The 17,584-nt window shown below is 43.3% G+C and overlaps 1 protein-coding gene across 2 annotated transcripts in view; it reads right to left on the reverse strand.

Moving 5' to 3' along the window:
• LOC105931048 (nck-associated protein 5) overlaps positions 1 to 1,693 on the reverse strand; it is a 178,808-nt gene extending 177,115 nt beyond the window's left edge. Inside the window, exon 1 of one of the 2 annotated variants that reach the window (XM_036128107.1) lies at positions 1,522 to 1,683. In XM_036128107.1, coding sequence (XP_035984000.1) covers positions 1,522 to 1,640 — 119 coding nt within the window. In that variant the 5' untranslated portion in view covers positions 1,641 to 1,683. Of the gene's footprint in view, positions 1 to 1,521 lie in introns of both variants that reach the window. The other variant, XM_036128112.1, reaches the window with a different exon arrangement.
• Between the last annotated feature and the right edge of the window lie 15,891 nt (positions 1,694 to 17,584).

Genomic DNA, 17,584 nt, shown 5'->3' on the forward strand with positions numbered 1-17,584 from the left:
CTTTCTTTAGGTGTGTTTTCTACATAGTAGACAGGGTTTGTAAATTACATTACTGAAAATTGTGAACGACCCAGAAGTAGGCTATCCTGTGCCTTTTGCCAGTTGCCTTTCCCAGATGTAAAATGTAATCGTTTTGTAATCAAATTGAATTGATTCACAGCACTTTTAAAAACAACTGCTGTTGGTTAAAGTGCGACAGACAAAAACAACACATTACAACAATAATTCAAAGCTAAAAACATAAAAAAAAATAAAAACATTACAAGACTAAATAACAGCCGGATGGATATTTTTTTCAAAACTTAATACACAGTAAGTGCTGCATTAAAAACCAGCGACTACAAAAGGATTGAAGCTACAAAGTTTACATCTGAATCAGCTATGGGATTTTACAGAGAAGATTTCTACTGTAACCTAGAGACAGTAGATACACAATTTACTCAGAAGTTTATGCACCAGGCATTAAAACAATAAATGACCCTTCCTGACCCTCATTATAAATATTTGCACCAGTTTAATACCAGAAGTAGTTTTAGTTGAAGGATCTTTTTTAATTCCTCATTTTGTGTTCTAAATTATTACTCTTTGTTGGGGCTTTTTTTTTATTATTTAAAACAAACAAACAGTGTCCCAGAATATAAGTAATTCTGCATTCAGACCAAATGCCTTTTGAGCATCCCGGGTCTGGGGTTACATTACAATCAGAGAGAATACATGTTGTGACGTAATGGCAGATTTTCGGACAGGAAAAGATATCTTTACTTCTTATCACTGAGCATATTGCTCAGTGATATGCGAAAATCATTATTTTAGACACAAAGAACTAGTAAAAACTAATAGTAAATTTTTAGATGGAATATGGTATGACGTCACACACCATCTCTCTGTGTTGTTCTCCAGTCTCTTGTTTATATAGCCGGCCCGGCAACGCATGCATATACGTCCAATGTGAACAGATGCCATTTATCTGTTCACATTTATATAGCATCAATTTACATCAATTTACAACATGCTGTCCAGCCCAGTCTTGCTAAATTAGCAAATTATTTATTATTTGGTTACTGAACTAATTTGAGTTCCCTTTATATGAATTGTACTTTTCTAGAGACAGTATGGGCACCATATTAAATGATAACATTTCTTTTAAATTGTGCATATTTGAAAACCTGTGTTTGTGATAGTTTTTTTATGAAATGTGTGATATGAATCATATTTCCTATAAACAACTTTTTTTATTTTTTTATTTCTTAATGTCTTTTAGTATAAAAATTCATCTCAGGGAAGGGAATTTTTGTTGCTCCTAAAAAAATAAACTCATGGCAAAGAGAAACATTTTAGACTTAAAAAAACGTTTTTGGATCTTTTAAAACTGCAATGATCTTGTTGCTTGACGGTTCAGACATCCAATCATACTCTGCACCCTCTCCCCACCCCTGGATCAATTGCCACTTACCATGTGAAGCAGTAAGTGACCCACTTCCTATGATACCAATACACAAAGAAGCAGGAATTTAAACTTACTCAGCACCGGCCGGTTCCTCTCCACTCAACAGGTCTGGAGTTCCCAGACAATCTGAAGTGTTTTGGTTGGAAAGGCAACATGATGATGTGGCCTCTTCTTTCATGGCAGCTGAAAACATGCTGTTGTAAATTCCCCTGAAAGTGTTGCAGTGGCGGGGTGGTGAAGCCACACACAAACACACACACACACACACACACACACACACACTTTAACCCACTATCTGCGCTGCCAAAGCTGGAAGTCTGCAGCAACACCCTGTAAAACTTGTAAATAGAAAGAGAGGGAGGTGGTGCGGGAGGGAGGGAGGCGTGGTGGGGCGGGAGGAGAAGGAGAGTGAGGAGAAGTTCCACATTACATCACCAGCAGCTGTTGACAGGCCTGTGTTTATGAACTAACTGCCAGGGCCTGAGGAGAGCGCTCCACATGCCAAATGCTCTTACAGCCCTAAAACCAAGACAATATTCACTTAGATTTAAAAAAAAACAACAACAACATTCAGCTGTCAGGTATGCTGTTAGTTCCAAAATATTCAAACATTTAAGGCTCATTTTAAAAGCAATGTTCTGATCTGTTTGGAACCTTCCAGCCAAAAGAGTCTCCCTGTTTAGCTTAGAGCTACCTGTCATCTGTGTCCGCTGGCTGTGAGAGCTGCTGACTGGACTTAAAGAGCTGCTTTCCTGACTCAGACAGCAGTGACTGTAAAGAGAGAGCTGCTGCTCCTGCTGCTTACATTCCTCAAGCGTCTTGGTCTTGGCAGAGCCTTAGGCCTCTTAGCTCAGCCTGCATTACTCTCACTGCTCTGTCCCTGTTTCCTTTCTTGCCTTTCCATTTAAACGGAGGCACATGACTCGCAACTTTACTGCCAAGTAGATTTCTCTACGCCGGCTGGGAGCCACCAACACCTCTGCTTTTCATTGGCCTCTCTGCAGGGACCTCCTTAACTGCATTCCATGTTGCCATCCATCCAAGACTAAAAGGGAACAAACCCAATCAGTCAAATTAGCCTTATTCTTTATAGATTATTGCATTTGCTTTCAGATTTAGCAGAGCCTTAAAGTGAAAAAGAGAGTATTTGAACTCTTGTCATGAAACAAATTGTAATATAGGACAAAGATAACTTGGGGGAATACAAAAAGCGATTTTAAATGATAAAGTATTAAAATAACTATTCAAACCAACCTGTTGTTATGTGAAAAAAAACATTTATTTTGGTTAAATGTAAGTACCCACGCCAATCCTGATGACTATCTGACCCACAGAATCTGGAAACCATCTCGCTAGAACCTGTCTGACAACATGAAGAAGGCTAAAAATCTATAAAAGTAACAGATTATGCCCAAATCTAAAAAGAATAAAGGGTTTTAAAACTAATATTAGGCCTTTGGGACTCCAGGGAACCGCAGTAGAAGCCATTATCCCCAAATAGAGAAACCATGGGATAATGGGGAACCTTTCCAGAAGTGGCTGCCATGAAGATTTTGTTTTCAAAAGGGCATTGATGACCTGTATAATTGTAAAGAAAACTTTGGCCGTAAATATGAAACCATACAAAGCCAGAGAAACCATCATATACATATTATAATAGGAATTATAATATGTATGGCATGCCTGCGGGTGGTGCAGTAATACTGCAACAGAAGTAGGAAATGTCACATTGTGCATGGGCATGAAAGTGTTGGAGATCGCATTGTTGTTGTTGGTGATGGTGAGGGAGTGCATGCATGTTAAGGGAGAGACAAGGTCTATGTTGGCTCGCATACACAAACACGGCAGTTTGAAGCCAGTTATGAGGATAGAAATATCCTGGGGGAACTGCCACAGGGGGCGGCTTCAAACGTTGCCACTCTGGAAACAGATTTCAAACATGTTAGTTTCATGGCTGCTCTGTCTGGAAAGGAACCGCTATCCAACCAAGCAGTTTGTTGGATATAGCCAGACCCAGCTTTGTATGGAGTTTCAAGAAACCCAACATCAAGATGTTGGAGATTATGAGATTACAGAGACTGGACTGCAAAGTTGGTTGCCATGGAAATTACAGATAGATGGACTCTGAAGGCAAAGTGTCTGACATACTCAGACTGCACAGAATGACTGTTATGGGTGATATGTGTCAGCAAGGACGTCTGCATTACTGCATGATCTTCTCCACCAATGTGATGAACGGAACGCTGATATCATACTGTGCACGCCGCTGAATGGGTGGACACATGCTTCCCATAAAATATCTGTCTGAAAGGAAAAACGGGGTTCTCAGGTTGTGTTGTGTTGTTGTGAGAACCCAGGACTGAATCTGTGAGCATTCCTCTGTCCTTTAGATTAAATATGGTAAAATATAGTTACGTTTGAGGAGTATTTTTTATTACTACAATAGAAACACCACATTACCAGATAAAAGAACCCGGGGGGACCGTAAATAGGTCAAAAGTTTAACAAAGATCTAATGCACTGCAGGCCACACTCGCCCCAGTAAGGCCATCGTTCATCATCCAACAAGAAAGAGTTTGGGCAGAAATGGCAGCGATGAGCAAGCTCCAAGTCCTATTAACTATTGCTGATTTAAAAACCCTCAAATTAAAAATCCTCTTCACTTAAAAACTGGCTCAAAGCTTATCTGCTTTACTGTGTTTCTTTCCAAGATCAAGCCAATAAATGGAACAAGTTCTGTGCCTTTTCCTTTTCTCTCTCTACTACATTTCTCTGCTACATTCTCTGCAAGAACCAAGACATTTGTTCTCACTCCAGCAGCGACTGACGTCATTTTATTCTCCTAACCCTGCTCTGGAGGGTCTCACTGGTTGTTCTCAATGTGTCTGGGCAGAGCGTTTTCCTCCCAGGGTACCACTCTCCGACCAAGCAGTTTTTCGGGTGTAGTGGGGTGTCCGACTACTGTAGGGTGATTGGACAGGATTTGAATGGCCGTGTTTAAGTTGGGAATGCCTCGGGCATCTGTCAAACGTATCTGTAGTGGCACTGGGGGTTTAAGCAGTCGAACAATCCACTCACAATGCTTCTCCAGTAAATTACTCAAGCGAGGCAGTCCCACTCCCATACCAGCGTATGTCCCCGGTGTTCGCAGTCTTTCCAGATAGCACCAGAGCAAACTGTGTGCTATTATTTCTGTCTGTTCCTCTTTCACTTCTCTGCTTGCTCTCTGCTCATCTCCATCTCTGTCCCCCCCCTCCCCCTGGGTGCCCTCACTAAATTTTCAGCAACTGCAAATAACAAGATTTTTTTAAAAAAAACTCCTCTCTTTCTGTCACATCTGCCATTCTGGGGTTGTCTGTTAAATTCCCACTATCTTAAAGCGGGAGTGACGTGTGCTATAGTGGTGCAGACTTCAGCAGCTGAGCTTTTAGTGAAGTATGAATAGGCAGAGCCAAAACAAACTTCTTTTGTATTCTTGCCCCCCCAACAAGAAGAACATCTCAGTGATCCTGGGGTCCGTTCTTCGTACGTCGCTAACTCAGTTAGCAGGATTTCATTGTTGACGATTTGGCATGATCTTGGATCGTTTGGTTCTTCGAAAGACTTCCTGCACTTGTTGTCATAGCAACAAGTGCGCCAGCTTGAGCCTGCTCCAGAGCAGGCTTATTTCATGTAAACAAGATTAGATCACGGCTGTATAAGCGGAGGAGATGGGAAGTCTGCCGTAGCCATGTCCATTTTTACGACTGCAACCTGTTGCGGAAGGTGCAAGAATAATTTGCATTTTTTTTCGAATTAATCGCGTATTGCGCAATAGACAGGATCCTTTAGAGCAGCGCGACAGTGTAGAGATTTTTCTTGGTGGCTGTTATAAACAGACAAACACATCATTTAACAGTGGCTTTTAAAGAGGAAAAAGTGGTGTTGGAGCCATAAATCTAAAATTTTAAGTTATTTGTATGGTGGTTTGCTTTTTATTTTTATCCTATTCAGTAAGAATATTTGTTCAGGCCATTTTATTGTGAAGTTTAGTTTTACTTTGAAAGGCTTGCTTCCTGTCGAGCCGTATATTGTATTAGAAAAAACTATGGTTGGATTATCTAGACACGGAGCAATACAGTTTTACCGTGTAAACTGTGGATGACTTGGAAAAGGAAGATTTTCATTTTTTATGGATAAAGATTGGTTTTTTTTTGTTTTTTTTGTTAAAATTCCCAGTTTGCACGTGTCCTTTACTTCCCGTATCTAAGGAATGACACTGAAATTTGGATCTCTTGACATAACAAGTGCCTTTTTAAAATACAGTATAATAATTAAAGGCTACCATTTTGTAGAATATTCTTGTATTTCCCTTTTACTTGTCCCCATGTTCTAGTGGGTCCCGTGGAGGCTCTGACATAAAAGAACAAAGTAAATATGAGATTATTAAAATGCAAAAATTAATACTGTAGAAAGTGATAGAAACATCTACCATGGACAGTATTTACACATTAATTTGTCTGCTGCTTTTTGCCAGCCCTCTCTCCTGGCTTTAACAGATTTTTAGGTGTTTTAATTAATGACTCAAATTCGGGATAACCTTCCATTAAAAGCTTTTGTTCTGCTGGGAAAAAAACTGTGGGCGTTCTTTGGCCATGCTGAACAGCCAATAGGAGCGTTGCTGATCAATGTTTCTACTATCGATACATTTCCCCTTTTAAACAAACGCATGAACGCGCAGTTGTCTCAGATAACTCAATCCAGTGATACTAATCGTAAACAACAGGTGTGTTCGAAGAACCCAATTAGCCGGATCATGATTAGCCGGATGAAATCATCTTGGATGTCTCATTTGATCTTGGATGTTTTAAGCAACGTACGAAGAACGGACCCCTGGAGTATGTAGCAAGTTTTAGAAAGTACTCCTGGATCACTGCTTCTGTGTTGTTTTTGTGTGCATGCTCTGACTCATCAAACCCCCTGTTGCTCATGGCAGAACACTGAATCTGTTCTGCTGGAGGTTTCATTCTGTTAAAGGAAAGTTTTTTTTCCACTAAAACTGCATGTATTCTGGTTATGAGGGATTGCTGTAAAGTTAACAACACAAGCGACTGTCTTCTGTGGCTTTATGCTCATCTAGGAGGAAATGCTGCAAGTCAATGAGTCCATGCAATGTTAGGTTTCCTTAGAAATCTTTTTAACCAATCTCTTTGTATGATTTGATTGAACTGACTTTGTAAATTGCCTTGAGATGACACGTGTTGTGAATTAAATCGAATTGGGAAAAAAGGTTGGGACAGCCCAACACTTTGGGAAACTATTCAGAGGGCTTTCAAGATAAAAGTGGAACTGTTTGGAAGGCGTGCCTCCCGTAAAACTAGCAGTAAAATATGCTGCTGGTCTGGAATACTTTGCTGCTTCTGGACCTGGACAACTTACCGTAACAGAGGGAATTATGGACTTTGCTCTTGAAGCAGTAAATGCTGAAGAATCAGCTGGCCAATAGCTTGAGATCTTCAGGTTAAACACACTGGGTTACGTAACAGGGCAATGATTTAAAGCACACCAACAATACCACCCAAATGTCTGAAAAAAAACCAAGATGTTTTGGATTGGTCTAGTCAAAATGTGGACAGAAATCCCCTTGTGATGTTGTTGCATGAACCTAAACAGGCTCTTTGTGCTCAAAAACTCATCGGTCCTGGCTGAAATAAAGCAATTCTGTAAAGAAGAGTGCAAGACGTGCAGTTTTTGCTGCTAAGGGTAACAGCACTTCTTCCCATTGGGCCAGGTTGGTTTGGATAGCTCCTTTCCTTTATTATAAAAATTATTATTTCATTCCAAAACACATAAGATAAAAAAAGAAAACAAATGGGAAGAAAAACTGTAAGGGGTGAATACATTTTAATTAGACTCTGCTGCATTCCTGATGTTTGCACATTATTTTCTTATACATATTTTCACTCAGTTTTTTGACTGAATAAATCCACACCTGGATGATTGTTGAACTGAACCTGACAAGGCGGGTGATGCCGCTGGATTTTGAAAAAAAGGAGAACGCCCAAAGGATAAAAGCCACAGGTCATCTTTACATCACAACGGTTCAATTCAACATGAATGTCAACAGCTAATTGGATAAAAAATAGCAATTAATCAGGCCGAATGAGATCAAACATTGTGAAGGAGAGGGGTAATGTATAATTACACTGGCTCTAATTTCTCTCTGTGGTTCTTTGATTGTGAGGCTGGAGACTTGTGATTTATTCATTTAATCCAACAGAAGACATGAATATAATCAAAGCACACATAACCTTTACTTTACACCATAAATGATGTAGATACCTTACATATGTTAAGCACAGGGATAGTCTTTTCTCTCAGATTTCCCTTGATGATACTTTGAATGTCTTGGCATAGTTTGCTACCTTTGAACACCAGGACAATAATCTGCACATGGACATGTTGTGAGCATACGCTCCCCTTATCAGAAACATTACTTAGATCTCCAACCTAAATTACATTCTGTCTTCAATTATCTCCCCCAGCATTTACTCTCATCTGCTCTTATCTTCCACTAAGGAAATAATTTTTTATGCTCCTTAGGTCAGAATCTAAAAGTAGCCTCAAGTTTCTCATTTTGGGATGGAATTTCTTCGGTTTGCATCTGTTTGTGGCCTTAACAGTCCAGCAGAGAAGTAATGGCTAATGATCCTAGAACATGCGTCTTGACCCGGGGCACATCCGGATCCATCCCATGAAAGAGGTGCCCTCTCTTTCATGTTACAGGTCAGAACCCTGCTGGGGTGCTGGGGAAACGATCAGGACAGAGAAGCAGAAAGGCGGTTACAGTCGCGGGTTAACAAATAAGGGGGATGTAATAGAAATGTTATCATAACCAGGTCAGTATATGGTCTTAAAATCAAAAATTTAAGATATATTGTGGGAAAATGAAGAGGCGATAGTAGTGTACTTGGAGGCTTTAAATAAAATTTAAAATCGTCATCAATAGAGTCAAGTATAAAGTGACATCCTCTGGTGGCTTGGTGCTGGAGCCACAGGTAATAAATGACACACTGATGTTTCAGAGTAAAGCGCGAGTCCTTGACATGGCGGGGTGGGGGGTGGGGGGTGTTAGGGTTGGTGTTTAGGGGAGAGCGGAGAGCTAAAAGTCGCAATAGTACAGTCCCTGACAAAAGTCTTGTCACCTATCCTTTTTGTAGAAACAACGATTTATAACCTGACTTTTAATTAATCCATTGGTTTTAGAAATGGCTCATATGAAAGCTAAACACTCCCGAATTGTGTTCAATATCCTAAAATAAGTTTGCTTCACTGAAGGAAGATTGATCATTTAATAAACACAGAAAGTCTGATTTTGGCAAGACAAAAGTTTTGTCGCCTTGTCATATGATGCACCCAATCCTACAGTAATACGCAATTCTAGACCCCTTCTCTTGTGTAACGGCGCCATCTATGTCCTTACAAGTCGAAAGTTATTAAAGCCACTTAAAACACTGATTTAAGTTGTTCAGAAAACAGAAGATTATTCACAAAGAAAAATCTTAGAATTTCCTGAATTCTAAGGTTTGTCTTAGAATATTTCCTCTGTAAGATCAAAGTTATTGAATAAGCATCTTAAGCCTTCAGAGAGCTCCTAAAGTGAAACAAAAATGTTAGGAACAGTGAGGAGGACTGTTAGCGACCCTAACAATGTCTGAAGCAGGAAGATGGTGGAAACAGAGAGAGCTGATTGCCTGATCCATCAACTAAACAGTGGCGCAAATGAGCACAGAAACTTATTTAACAATCATACAATTATTAATATCTGGATGATATGAACTTTACCATCCCCAAAGGGGGAAATTAATCGGCTTCAGCGGCCCACCGGGTTAAAGGCGCGACTCTAGGAACGTAATTTTATTGAGGATGAATAAATAATAGTTAAAATGTTGAATAATTATGAGTTAAATGTGGATAAATTTAGAAATAATATATATAAAAGATGTGAGAAAGTATTTTCTGTATTGCAAGATAATGTCAGTAGCCTAAATGGTCATCTTTATTTCTTTTTTTTTTCTTTTTTGTCATCTAAGTTTGTCATCTCCTCAATTAGATTGCTGCACGGATCACTTCTCACTTTCCAGGCTTGTGCGTAAAAGCACCAAGAGAAAAAGGCGCTTTGATCTTCAGCAATATGCTTCAAAGTAAGTGTATTTGCGCCGTGATCCAGGGACCGATTTACCTTTCAACACACACCTCTATTCTCCTCCATGAGATGACCGGACAGATGTGCTGCTATTCAGTTTTTTTTCCCACCTTTTTTCTCCGTTTTATGTCGGTCATTCAGCCAAATTCTGTCACTTGATACAAGCAGGCAATCCCAGCAAAACGCTTGGACATGTGAGTGCACATTAATATCAAATAAATAAAGCAGTAAAATGACTAGTGAGTAAACATAACAATAAGCAAATCAAAATAATGATGAGGATGTAAATAAGGTGCATTCAAACATTTTGATGCTGTGTGAGAATCAATGCATTTAATTAATAAGTTTCGTCATCAAGTCACACATGTTTTAATCCGGTCTAATCAGTTAATTTTTCTCTTTTTTTCCTTGTACCATCAACCAATCACAGCTCTCAGAAGACAGCATCACACCTAGCAATGGGCACACCTAGTATTTGGGCATCTACTGATGCCCAAATACCCAAAAAAGTGAAACAAACAGATCTTTAGGCTGCAGGGGACTTTTCTTTCCCACAGAAAGTACTCCTGGCCCAGTACTTTGGAGCTTAGCTGTTTCTCTTTCCAGGACATAGTAACTGCAGAAGCTATGGCTTCCATTAACTTTACACACAGTGTTTGTTGGTCTTACTATTAAGTTGCACTGCTCGATTTCCCATAAAAAGTACTGCTGGTTCAGTGCTTCTGTATTTAGCTAGGTTTATTTCCCGGATGGCACACTGGCAGTATTACTGCTGCTGCCAGCTTTGGGTATTGTAGTTTCTCTTCTTTTCCTTTGAAAGCAACACCAGCCTAGTGCTTGTGTTGTTAGGTGAATCTCTATCCTGGAAAGAGTCAAAGATGGAGTCATTATTGCCAATAACTTTTGTTGTATTTCCTCTGATTCTCTTTTGTGTAGAAAGTATCCCCTGATCCCAGTCCTTTCATGTTTAGCTTTGTTTCCTGTCCAGAGGGGCCAGCCAACAAAGTTAAGGGTGCCGTAGACGCTGTGTACTTTTTAATGTTTTTCTCTCCCATAGAAAATAGTCCTTTCCCAGTGCTTTTATGTTTAGCCATGTTTCTTTTCTGGACATAGTAATTCTGGAGCTGTTCCGGTCATTAAATTTGTGTTGGGTCTTTGGTTTTATTTTCTAAAGTGTATCTTTATTTAGCTTCTGTTTTTTTGTTTTTTTACAATTTTTAATTTAGCTGGCAAAATAATTTTGATGTTTCCTATTATAATTTGGATTGAACTGCACATAATTTGTAGGGCTGTGCATAAAAATCGATACAAAGATTATTATTGATGTTTTTGAAAATCCCCTCCCTGGGCTGCCACCTTACCGTGGTGGAGGGGTTTGAGTGTCCCAGTGATCCTAGGAGCTATGCTGTCAGGGGCTTTAAGCCCCTAGCAGGGTCACCCAAGGCAGACAGGTCCTAGGTGAGGGACCAGACAAAGCGCAGCCCAAAACTCCCCTTATGATGAGTACAATTGTTGGACCTCGTGTTCCCTCGCCCGGACGCGGGTCACCGGGGCCCCACTCTGGAGCCAGGCCTGGAGGTGGGGCACGTTGGCGAGCGTCTGGTGGCCGGGCTTTTGCCCATGGAGCCCGGCCGGGCTCAGCCCGAAGAGGCGACATGGGTCCCCCTTCCGATGGGCTCACCACCTGTCGGAGGGGCCAAAGGGGTCGGGTGCAATGTGTAACGGGTAGCAGTGGAGGGCGGGGACCTTGGCGTTCTGATCCTCGGCTGCAGAAGCTGGCTCTTGGGACGTGGAATGTCACCTCTCTGGTGGGGAAGGAGCCTGAGCTTGTGCGCGAGGTTGAGAGGTTCCGACTAGAGATAGTCGGACTCACCTCGACGCACCGCTCTGGCTCCGGAACCAGTCTCCTTGAGAGGGGCTGGACATTCTTCCACTCTGGAGTTGCCCATGGTGAGAGGCGCCGAGCTGGGGTTGGCATACTTGTTGCCCCCCATCTCGGTGCCTGCACGTTGGGGTTTTCCCCGGTGAACGAGAGGGTGGCCTCCCTCCGCATCCGTGTGGGGGGACGGGTTCTGACTGTTGTTTGCGCTTATGCGCCAAACAGCAGTTCAGATTACCCACCCTTTTTGGAGTCCTTGGAAGGGGTACTGGAGAGTGCCCCTCCTGGGGACTCCCTCGTTTTGCTGGGGGACTTCAACGCTCACGTGGGCAATGACAGTGGGACCTGGAGGGGCGTGGTTGGGAGGAATGGCCCACCTGATCTGAACCCGAGTGGTGTTTTGTTGTTGGACTTCTGTGCTCGTCATGGATTGTCCATCACAAACACCATGTTCAAGCATAAGGGTGTCCATATGTGCTCTTGGCACCAGGACACCCTAGGTCGCAGTTCAATGATCGACTTTGTTGTCGTTTCATCTGACCTGCGGCCGCATGTCTTGGACACTCGGGTGAAGAGAGGGGCGGAGCTCTCCACCGACCACTACCTGGTGGTGAGTTGGCTCCGATGGCGGGGGAGGAAGCCGGTCCGACCGGGCAGGCCCAAACGTACTGTGAGGGTTTGCTGGGAACGTCTGGCGGAGTCCCCTGTGAGGCGGAGCTTTAACTCCCACCTCCGGGAGAACTTTAAACACGTCCCGAGGGAGGCGGGGGACATTGAGTCTGAATGGACCATGTTCCACGCCTCTATTGCTGAGGCGGCTAGTCGGAGCTGTGGCCGCAAGGTTGTCGGTGCATGTCGTGGCGGCAACCCTCGAACCCGCTGGTGGACACCAGCGGTGAGGGAAGCCGTCAAGCTGAAGAAGGAGTCCTACCGGGCTTTTTTGGCCTGTGGGACTCCGGAAGCAGCTGATGTGTACCGGCAGTCGAAGCGGCAGGCGGCTCGGCTGGTCGCCGAGGCAAAAACTCGGGCGTGGGAAGAGTTCGGAGAGGCCATGGAGAAAGACTTCCGTACGGCTTCGAAGCGATTCTGGTCCACCATCCGGCGTCTCAGGAGGGGGAAGCAGTGCAGTACCAACACTGTTTACAGTGGGGGTGGTGTGCTGCTGACCTCGACTCGGGACGTCGTGCGTCGGTGGGCGGAATACTTCGAAGACCTCCTTAATCCCACCAACACGTCTTCCATTGAGGAAGCAGAGCCTGAGGACTCTGGGTCGGGTTCTCCCATCTCTGGTGCTGAGGTTGCCGAGGTTGTTAAAAAGCTCCTCGGTGGCAAGGCTCCGGGGGTGGATGAGATTCGCCCTGAGTACCTTAAGGCTCTGGATGTTGTGGGGCTGTGTTGGTTAACGCGGCTCTGCAACATTGCGTGGACATCGGGGGCAGTTCCCCTGGATTGGCAGACTGGGGTGGTGGTCCCCCTATTTAAAAAGGGGGACCGGAGGGTGTGTTCCAACTACAGAGGAATCACACTCTTAAGCCTCCCTGGTAAGGTCTATTCAGGGGTTCTGGAAAGGAGGGTCCGTCGGATAGTCGAATCTCGGATTCAGGAAGAGCAGTGTGGTTTTCGTCCTGGCCGTGGAACACTGGACCAGCTCTACACCCTCAGCAGGATTCTTGAGGGGGCATGGGAGTTTGCCCAACCAGTCTACATGTGCTTTGTGGATCTGGAGAAGGCATTCGACCGTGTCCCCCGGGGGATCCTGTGGGGGGTACTCCGGGAGTATGGAGTACCGGACCCTTTAATAAGGGCTGTCAGGTCTCTGTACGACCGGTGTCAGAGTCTGGTCCGCATTGCCGGCAGTAAGTCGGACTCGTTTCCGGTGAGAGTTGGACTCCGCCAAGGCTGCCCTTTGTCACCGATTCTGTTCATAACTTTTATGGACAGAATTTCTAGGCGCAGCCAAGGTGTTGAGGGGATCCGCTTTGGTGGCCTTAGGATTGCGTCTCTGCTATTCGCGGATGACGTGGTCCTATTGGCTTCATCAGGGCGTGATCTACAGCTCTCACTGGAGCGGTTCGCAGCCGAGTGCGAAGCGGCCGGGATGAGGATCAGTGCCTCCAAATCCGAGACCATGGTCTTGAACCGGAAAAGGGTAGAGTGCCTTCTCCGGGTTGGGGAGGATGTCCTGCCCCTAGTGGAGGAGTTCAAGTATCTTGGGGTCTTGTTCACGAATGAGGGGAAGATGGAGCGGGAGATCGACAGGCGGATTGGTGCAGCGTCTGCTGTGAAGCGGGCGCTGTACCGATCCGTTGTGGTGAAGAGAGAGCTGAGCCAAAAGGCGAAGCTCTCGATTTACCGGTCGATCTACGTTCCTACCCTCATCTATGGTCACGAGCTTTGGGTCGTGACCGAAAGAACGAGATCCCGGATACAAGCGGCTGAAATGAGTTTTCTCCGTAGTGTGTCTGGGCACTCCCTTAGAGATAGGGTGAGGAGCTCAGTCATCCGGGGAGGACTCAGAGTAGAGCCGCTGCTCCTCCACGTCGAGAGGAGCCAGTTGAGGTGGCTCGGGCATCTGGTCAGGATGCCTCCTGGACGCCTCCCTGGAGAGGTGTTCCGGGCACGTCCCACCGGGAGGAGACCCAGGGGAAGACCCAGGACACGCTGGAGGGACTATGTCTCCCGGCTGGCCTGGGAACGCCTTGGGATTCCTCCTGAGGAGCTGGCCCAAGTGGCTGGGGAGAGGGACGTCTGGGCCTCCCTACTGAAGCTGCTACCCCCGCGACCCGACCCCGGATAAGCGGAAGACAACGGACGGACGGACGGACGGACGGTTTTTGAAAATGATTTAATATCCATATTCTGGCTTTCAAAATCGATATACCTCCCAACCCCTAGTGGGCGTTATTACAGCTCGCCATTACTGTTCACAGAGAGGAAGTGCAAGTGAGACGAATTTCCGGAATGGCCGACAGGATTTTAGAAACGTCCCTAAAATCAGACGTTTGGGCACATTTTTGGTTTTTGTGATACGTTAAATGCATTGAACCAAATGCAGTTTATTTTCCTGTTAATATATCAGTGTTCAACAAATCAAACATAAATTTAATATTTGGCTGGTTTTGTTGATTGAATGACTTTGAGCATTAATTTGAAAATAATAAACATTGAGATTGGAGTCAAATCAAATCAAGCTATAACGAGAATCGTATTGTATTGTGAGCTATGTATTGAGAATCGCATCGAATCGGCTCATCCTACATGAATTTGATATACCTAGATATCAACTGGTGACAATTGTTTCCACTAACTGAAACCTTTATATTAAATAACCAAACATAAACAAATTGAATCAAACTAAACATAATCCAATTGTTACCAGCACATTGGACTGCATTTCCATTAAACCATATATTTTTCCCCAGTCAGCTACAGCTGCACCTAAGACCAGAATGACCATAAAGCAGTCAACTCCAGAGTTGCTACACTATTTACAGCTCCTCTTGATTTTTCTTCATCAGCAGGAATGTTCAAAAATGGAACTACTAGAAACTTTATAATGGAAGCACCAGACAGTCCCAGAGGTCCAGAGCTGCCTCAGCTCTGCCAGGACAGAACACGAATTGATATTTATGGAGAAAACAAGTATGATCTTCAGATGTAAACTCAACCCCGATCAAACAGACCCCAATGCTAATTTACATAAACATTTTGAATTCTTTAACCGCAAGACAGAAACGCAGGCAGAGGCGTTTGCTTCAGATTTCCCTTGTGAATATTTGCACTGAGCTGTAGGAAGTGGCTTTGTTCATAACCCACGTTACTCCATCATGTAGGAATAAAGCTTCAATGTTATTTGCAGCTGCTCTGGGAACCAAGTAATGTACTGTTTTTTTGCCTCAATGGACCAAAGAAGCAGCTTTATAGGAGCGGAGACCCAAGAGAGGTAGTACGGTACCATAAGGTAAAGATTTTTAGCTTTCACAAATCAGAGTGAATTGCGACATCTGCGCTGATGTCAGCTACTCTGAGTCCACAGGAGACGGAGCTAAGCAGATTTAGATGGGAGACAGAAAAAAACAAAAAGAAAAAAAAAAAACGGAAGAGACATTATCCAGCTTGGACTCAGTCAGCTCTTTGTCTTGTCAAGAATAATTTACACTGAGGTGATAAATCATCTCCATGTTCCTTTTTTGTTCGCTTTTAGGGTTCTCATTTGAAAATTTTACATATTTTCCTGGTCAAAATGCCACCAGTTTATTCTTTTCTAAACTCAAACATCCAGAGATCTTGGTCTACTCTAAGTTCATCCAACTGTCCATCCAGGATGAACTTTGTCATTCATGGATGCTTGCATAGATAGTTGGATATACTGTATTATTAAATTAAAGGGAACATATCGTTTTCAGCTCGTCCTTTTCACATTTAATTCGTTCAGTTGAGGTTTATATAAAGTGGAACTGCAATGCTTTGGTCTGAATTTCTTGTTATTGCTGCCCCTCTATTACCCCTGTACGGAGGTGCGTCTGAGAGCAACTCGTTTTGGCACTTCAGATCACACAGAGTGTTCCACTGCAGCCCGTTCAACCAATTTTGTAGCATGCTGGAGCACAGTGTAATGAATTGTGTTGTTAAAACACCCCAAAACGGAATAATTTAGTTAATTCCATAAGTTTGGTCTTCAAAATTGCTGCACAAAATAAAAAGTGGCGCATTTGCCGAATGTCCATGACTTTGTTCCGAAGCTCTGCAGCAAATACTGGGATGTAATAGTTAAAAAAAACATAATAAAGAGCAGAGAAAACCAAGAGGCTTGAAAAACATGACCCACACTCCTGAAGAGAGTGCATTCAATTTCTCTGCGCTCCGAGACCCCAAGTAGAAAACGATGTACTTTAAAAATACAATAAAATACAAATACAAAATGTATTTAAGGGCCAAAATAGTGGGTTTTGCATATGTCCTCTTTAAGGATGGATGGAGGGACTGAGGGATGGAAAACAATCTGCAGACATTTCCAAGGAAACCAGGCAATGGATGGATGGAAAGAAGGAAGGAAGACATTTGAATGTGCAGCTATCATGAACTTACTGGTTAAAGAAACCGTTTTTGTTTTTTGTTGTTGCTATTTTAGGTATTTTTGAGAATCATAATCAGCTTTATTTGCCAGGTATGTGTACACATATGTGGAATTTGACTCTGGATTGAACAGTGCTCATGATGAGTTTACTTATATAAAAACACAGAAATGCAGTAATAAAAAACAATGTATAAACAAGATATAACTTGAATTGAGTAAATTTTACCTCTATTGTTATTATTATGTACATGTCGGAGGTGAGAGGGATGAACAGGTACACATACAAAGATACATGTCCACAGCATGCAGAGAGAGAGTGCAGAGAATGGGAAAGCTGCAATAAATTATTATTAAATATGGCATAATGTACATGAGGTAGGTGGATTTTGGTATGCAGTATACAATAGGACAATATGAACTGTAAAAATGAACAGCACTGAAATAGCTAAATGGGAAATGAGGCAGTCACTGGGTTATCGAACAGGAGGGTTTTTTTTTTTTGTCAGAGTCAACTGTTGATTAGAGAGCTGTGCACAATAGAACAGTATCTTGTTTTCTTCCCATAAATATCAAAAGCCTGGGAAATGGTTTAAAGACCTTGCAGGAATTCTGACATCAGCAAAAGAGCCAATGCTCCACAGTTTCTGAGCTGTTCCAGGGAATCAATACTTGTGGCTTTCTCCTACAGATTTCCCCCTTCTCTCTGAGGTAAATGCATGGGAGAGTCAAACAAACATACACAAACAGGCCTTGTGTTTCACCCCGTGTTTGTATGCAGTGCCACAGCCGGGCTCTCTGCCAAGTTCCCCCCAACCCCCCTTTTCTTTGCCCCGCTCTGACTGCAAAATCTGGCTGTCTGTTTCACCCACTCCTCCCATTTCTCCTCTTTCCTCGCATCCCAAGGCAAACACAAAAGGAGGCAGAGACTGAGCCGAGGAGGCGACGATGAAGACGACCGGCCAGAAGGGAAGGATGAGGGGGTAAAGCCAGATGGGA

The sequence above is a fragment of the Fundulus heteroclitus genome, chromosome 24 (assembly GCF_011125445.2).
Source record: "Fundulus heteroclitus isolate FHET01 chromosome 24, MU-UCD_Fhet_4.1, whole genome shotgun sequence".
Lineage (NCBI taxonomy): Eukaryota > Metazoa > Chordata > Actinopteri > Cyprinodontiformes > Fundulidae > Fundulus > Fundulus heteroclitus.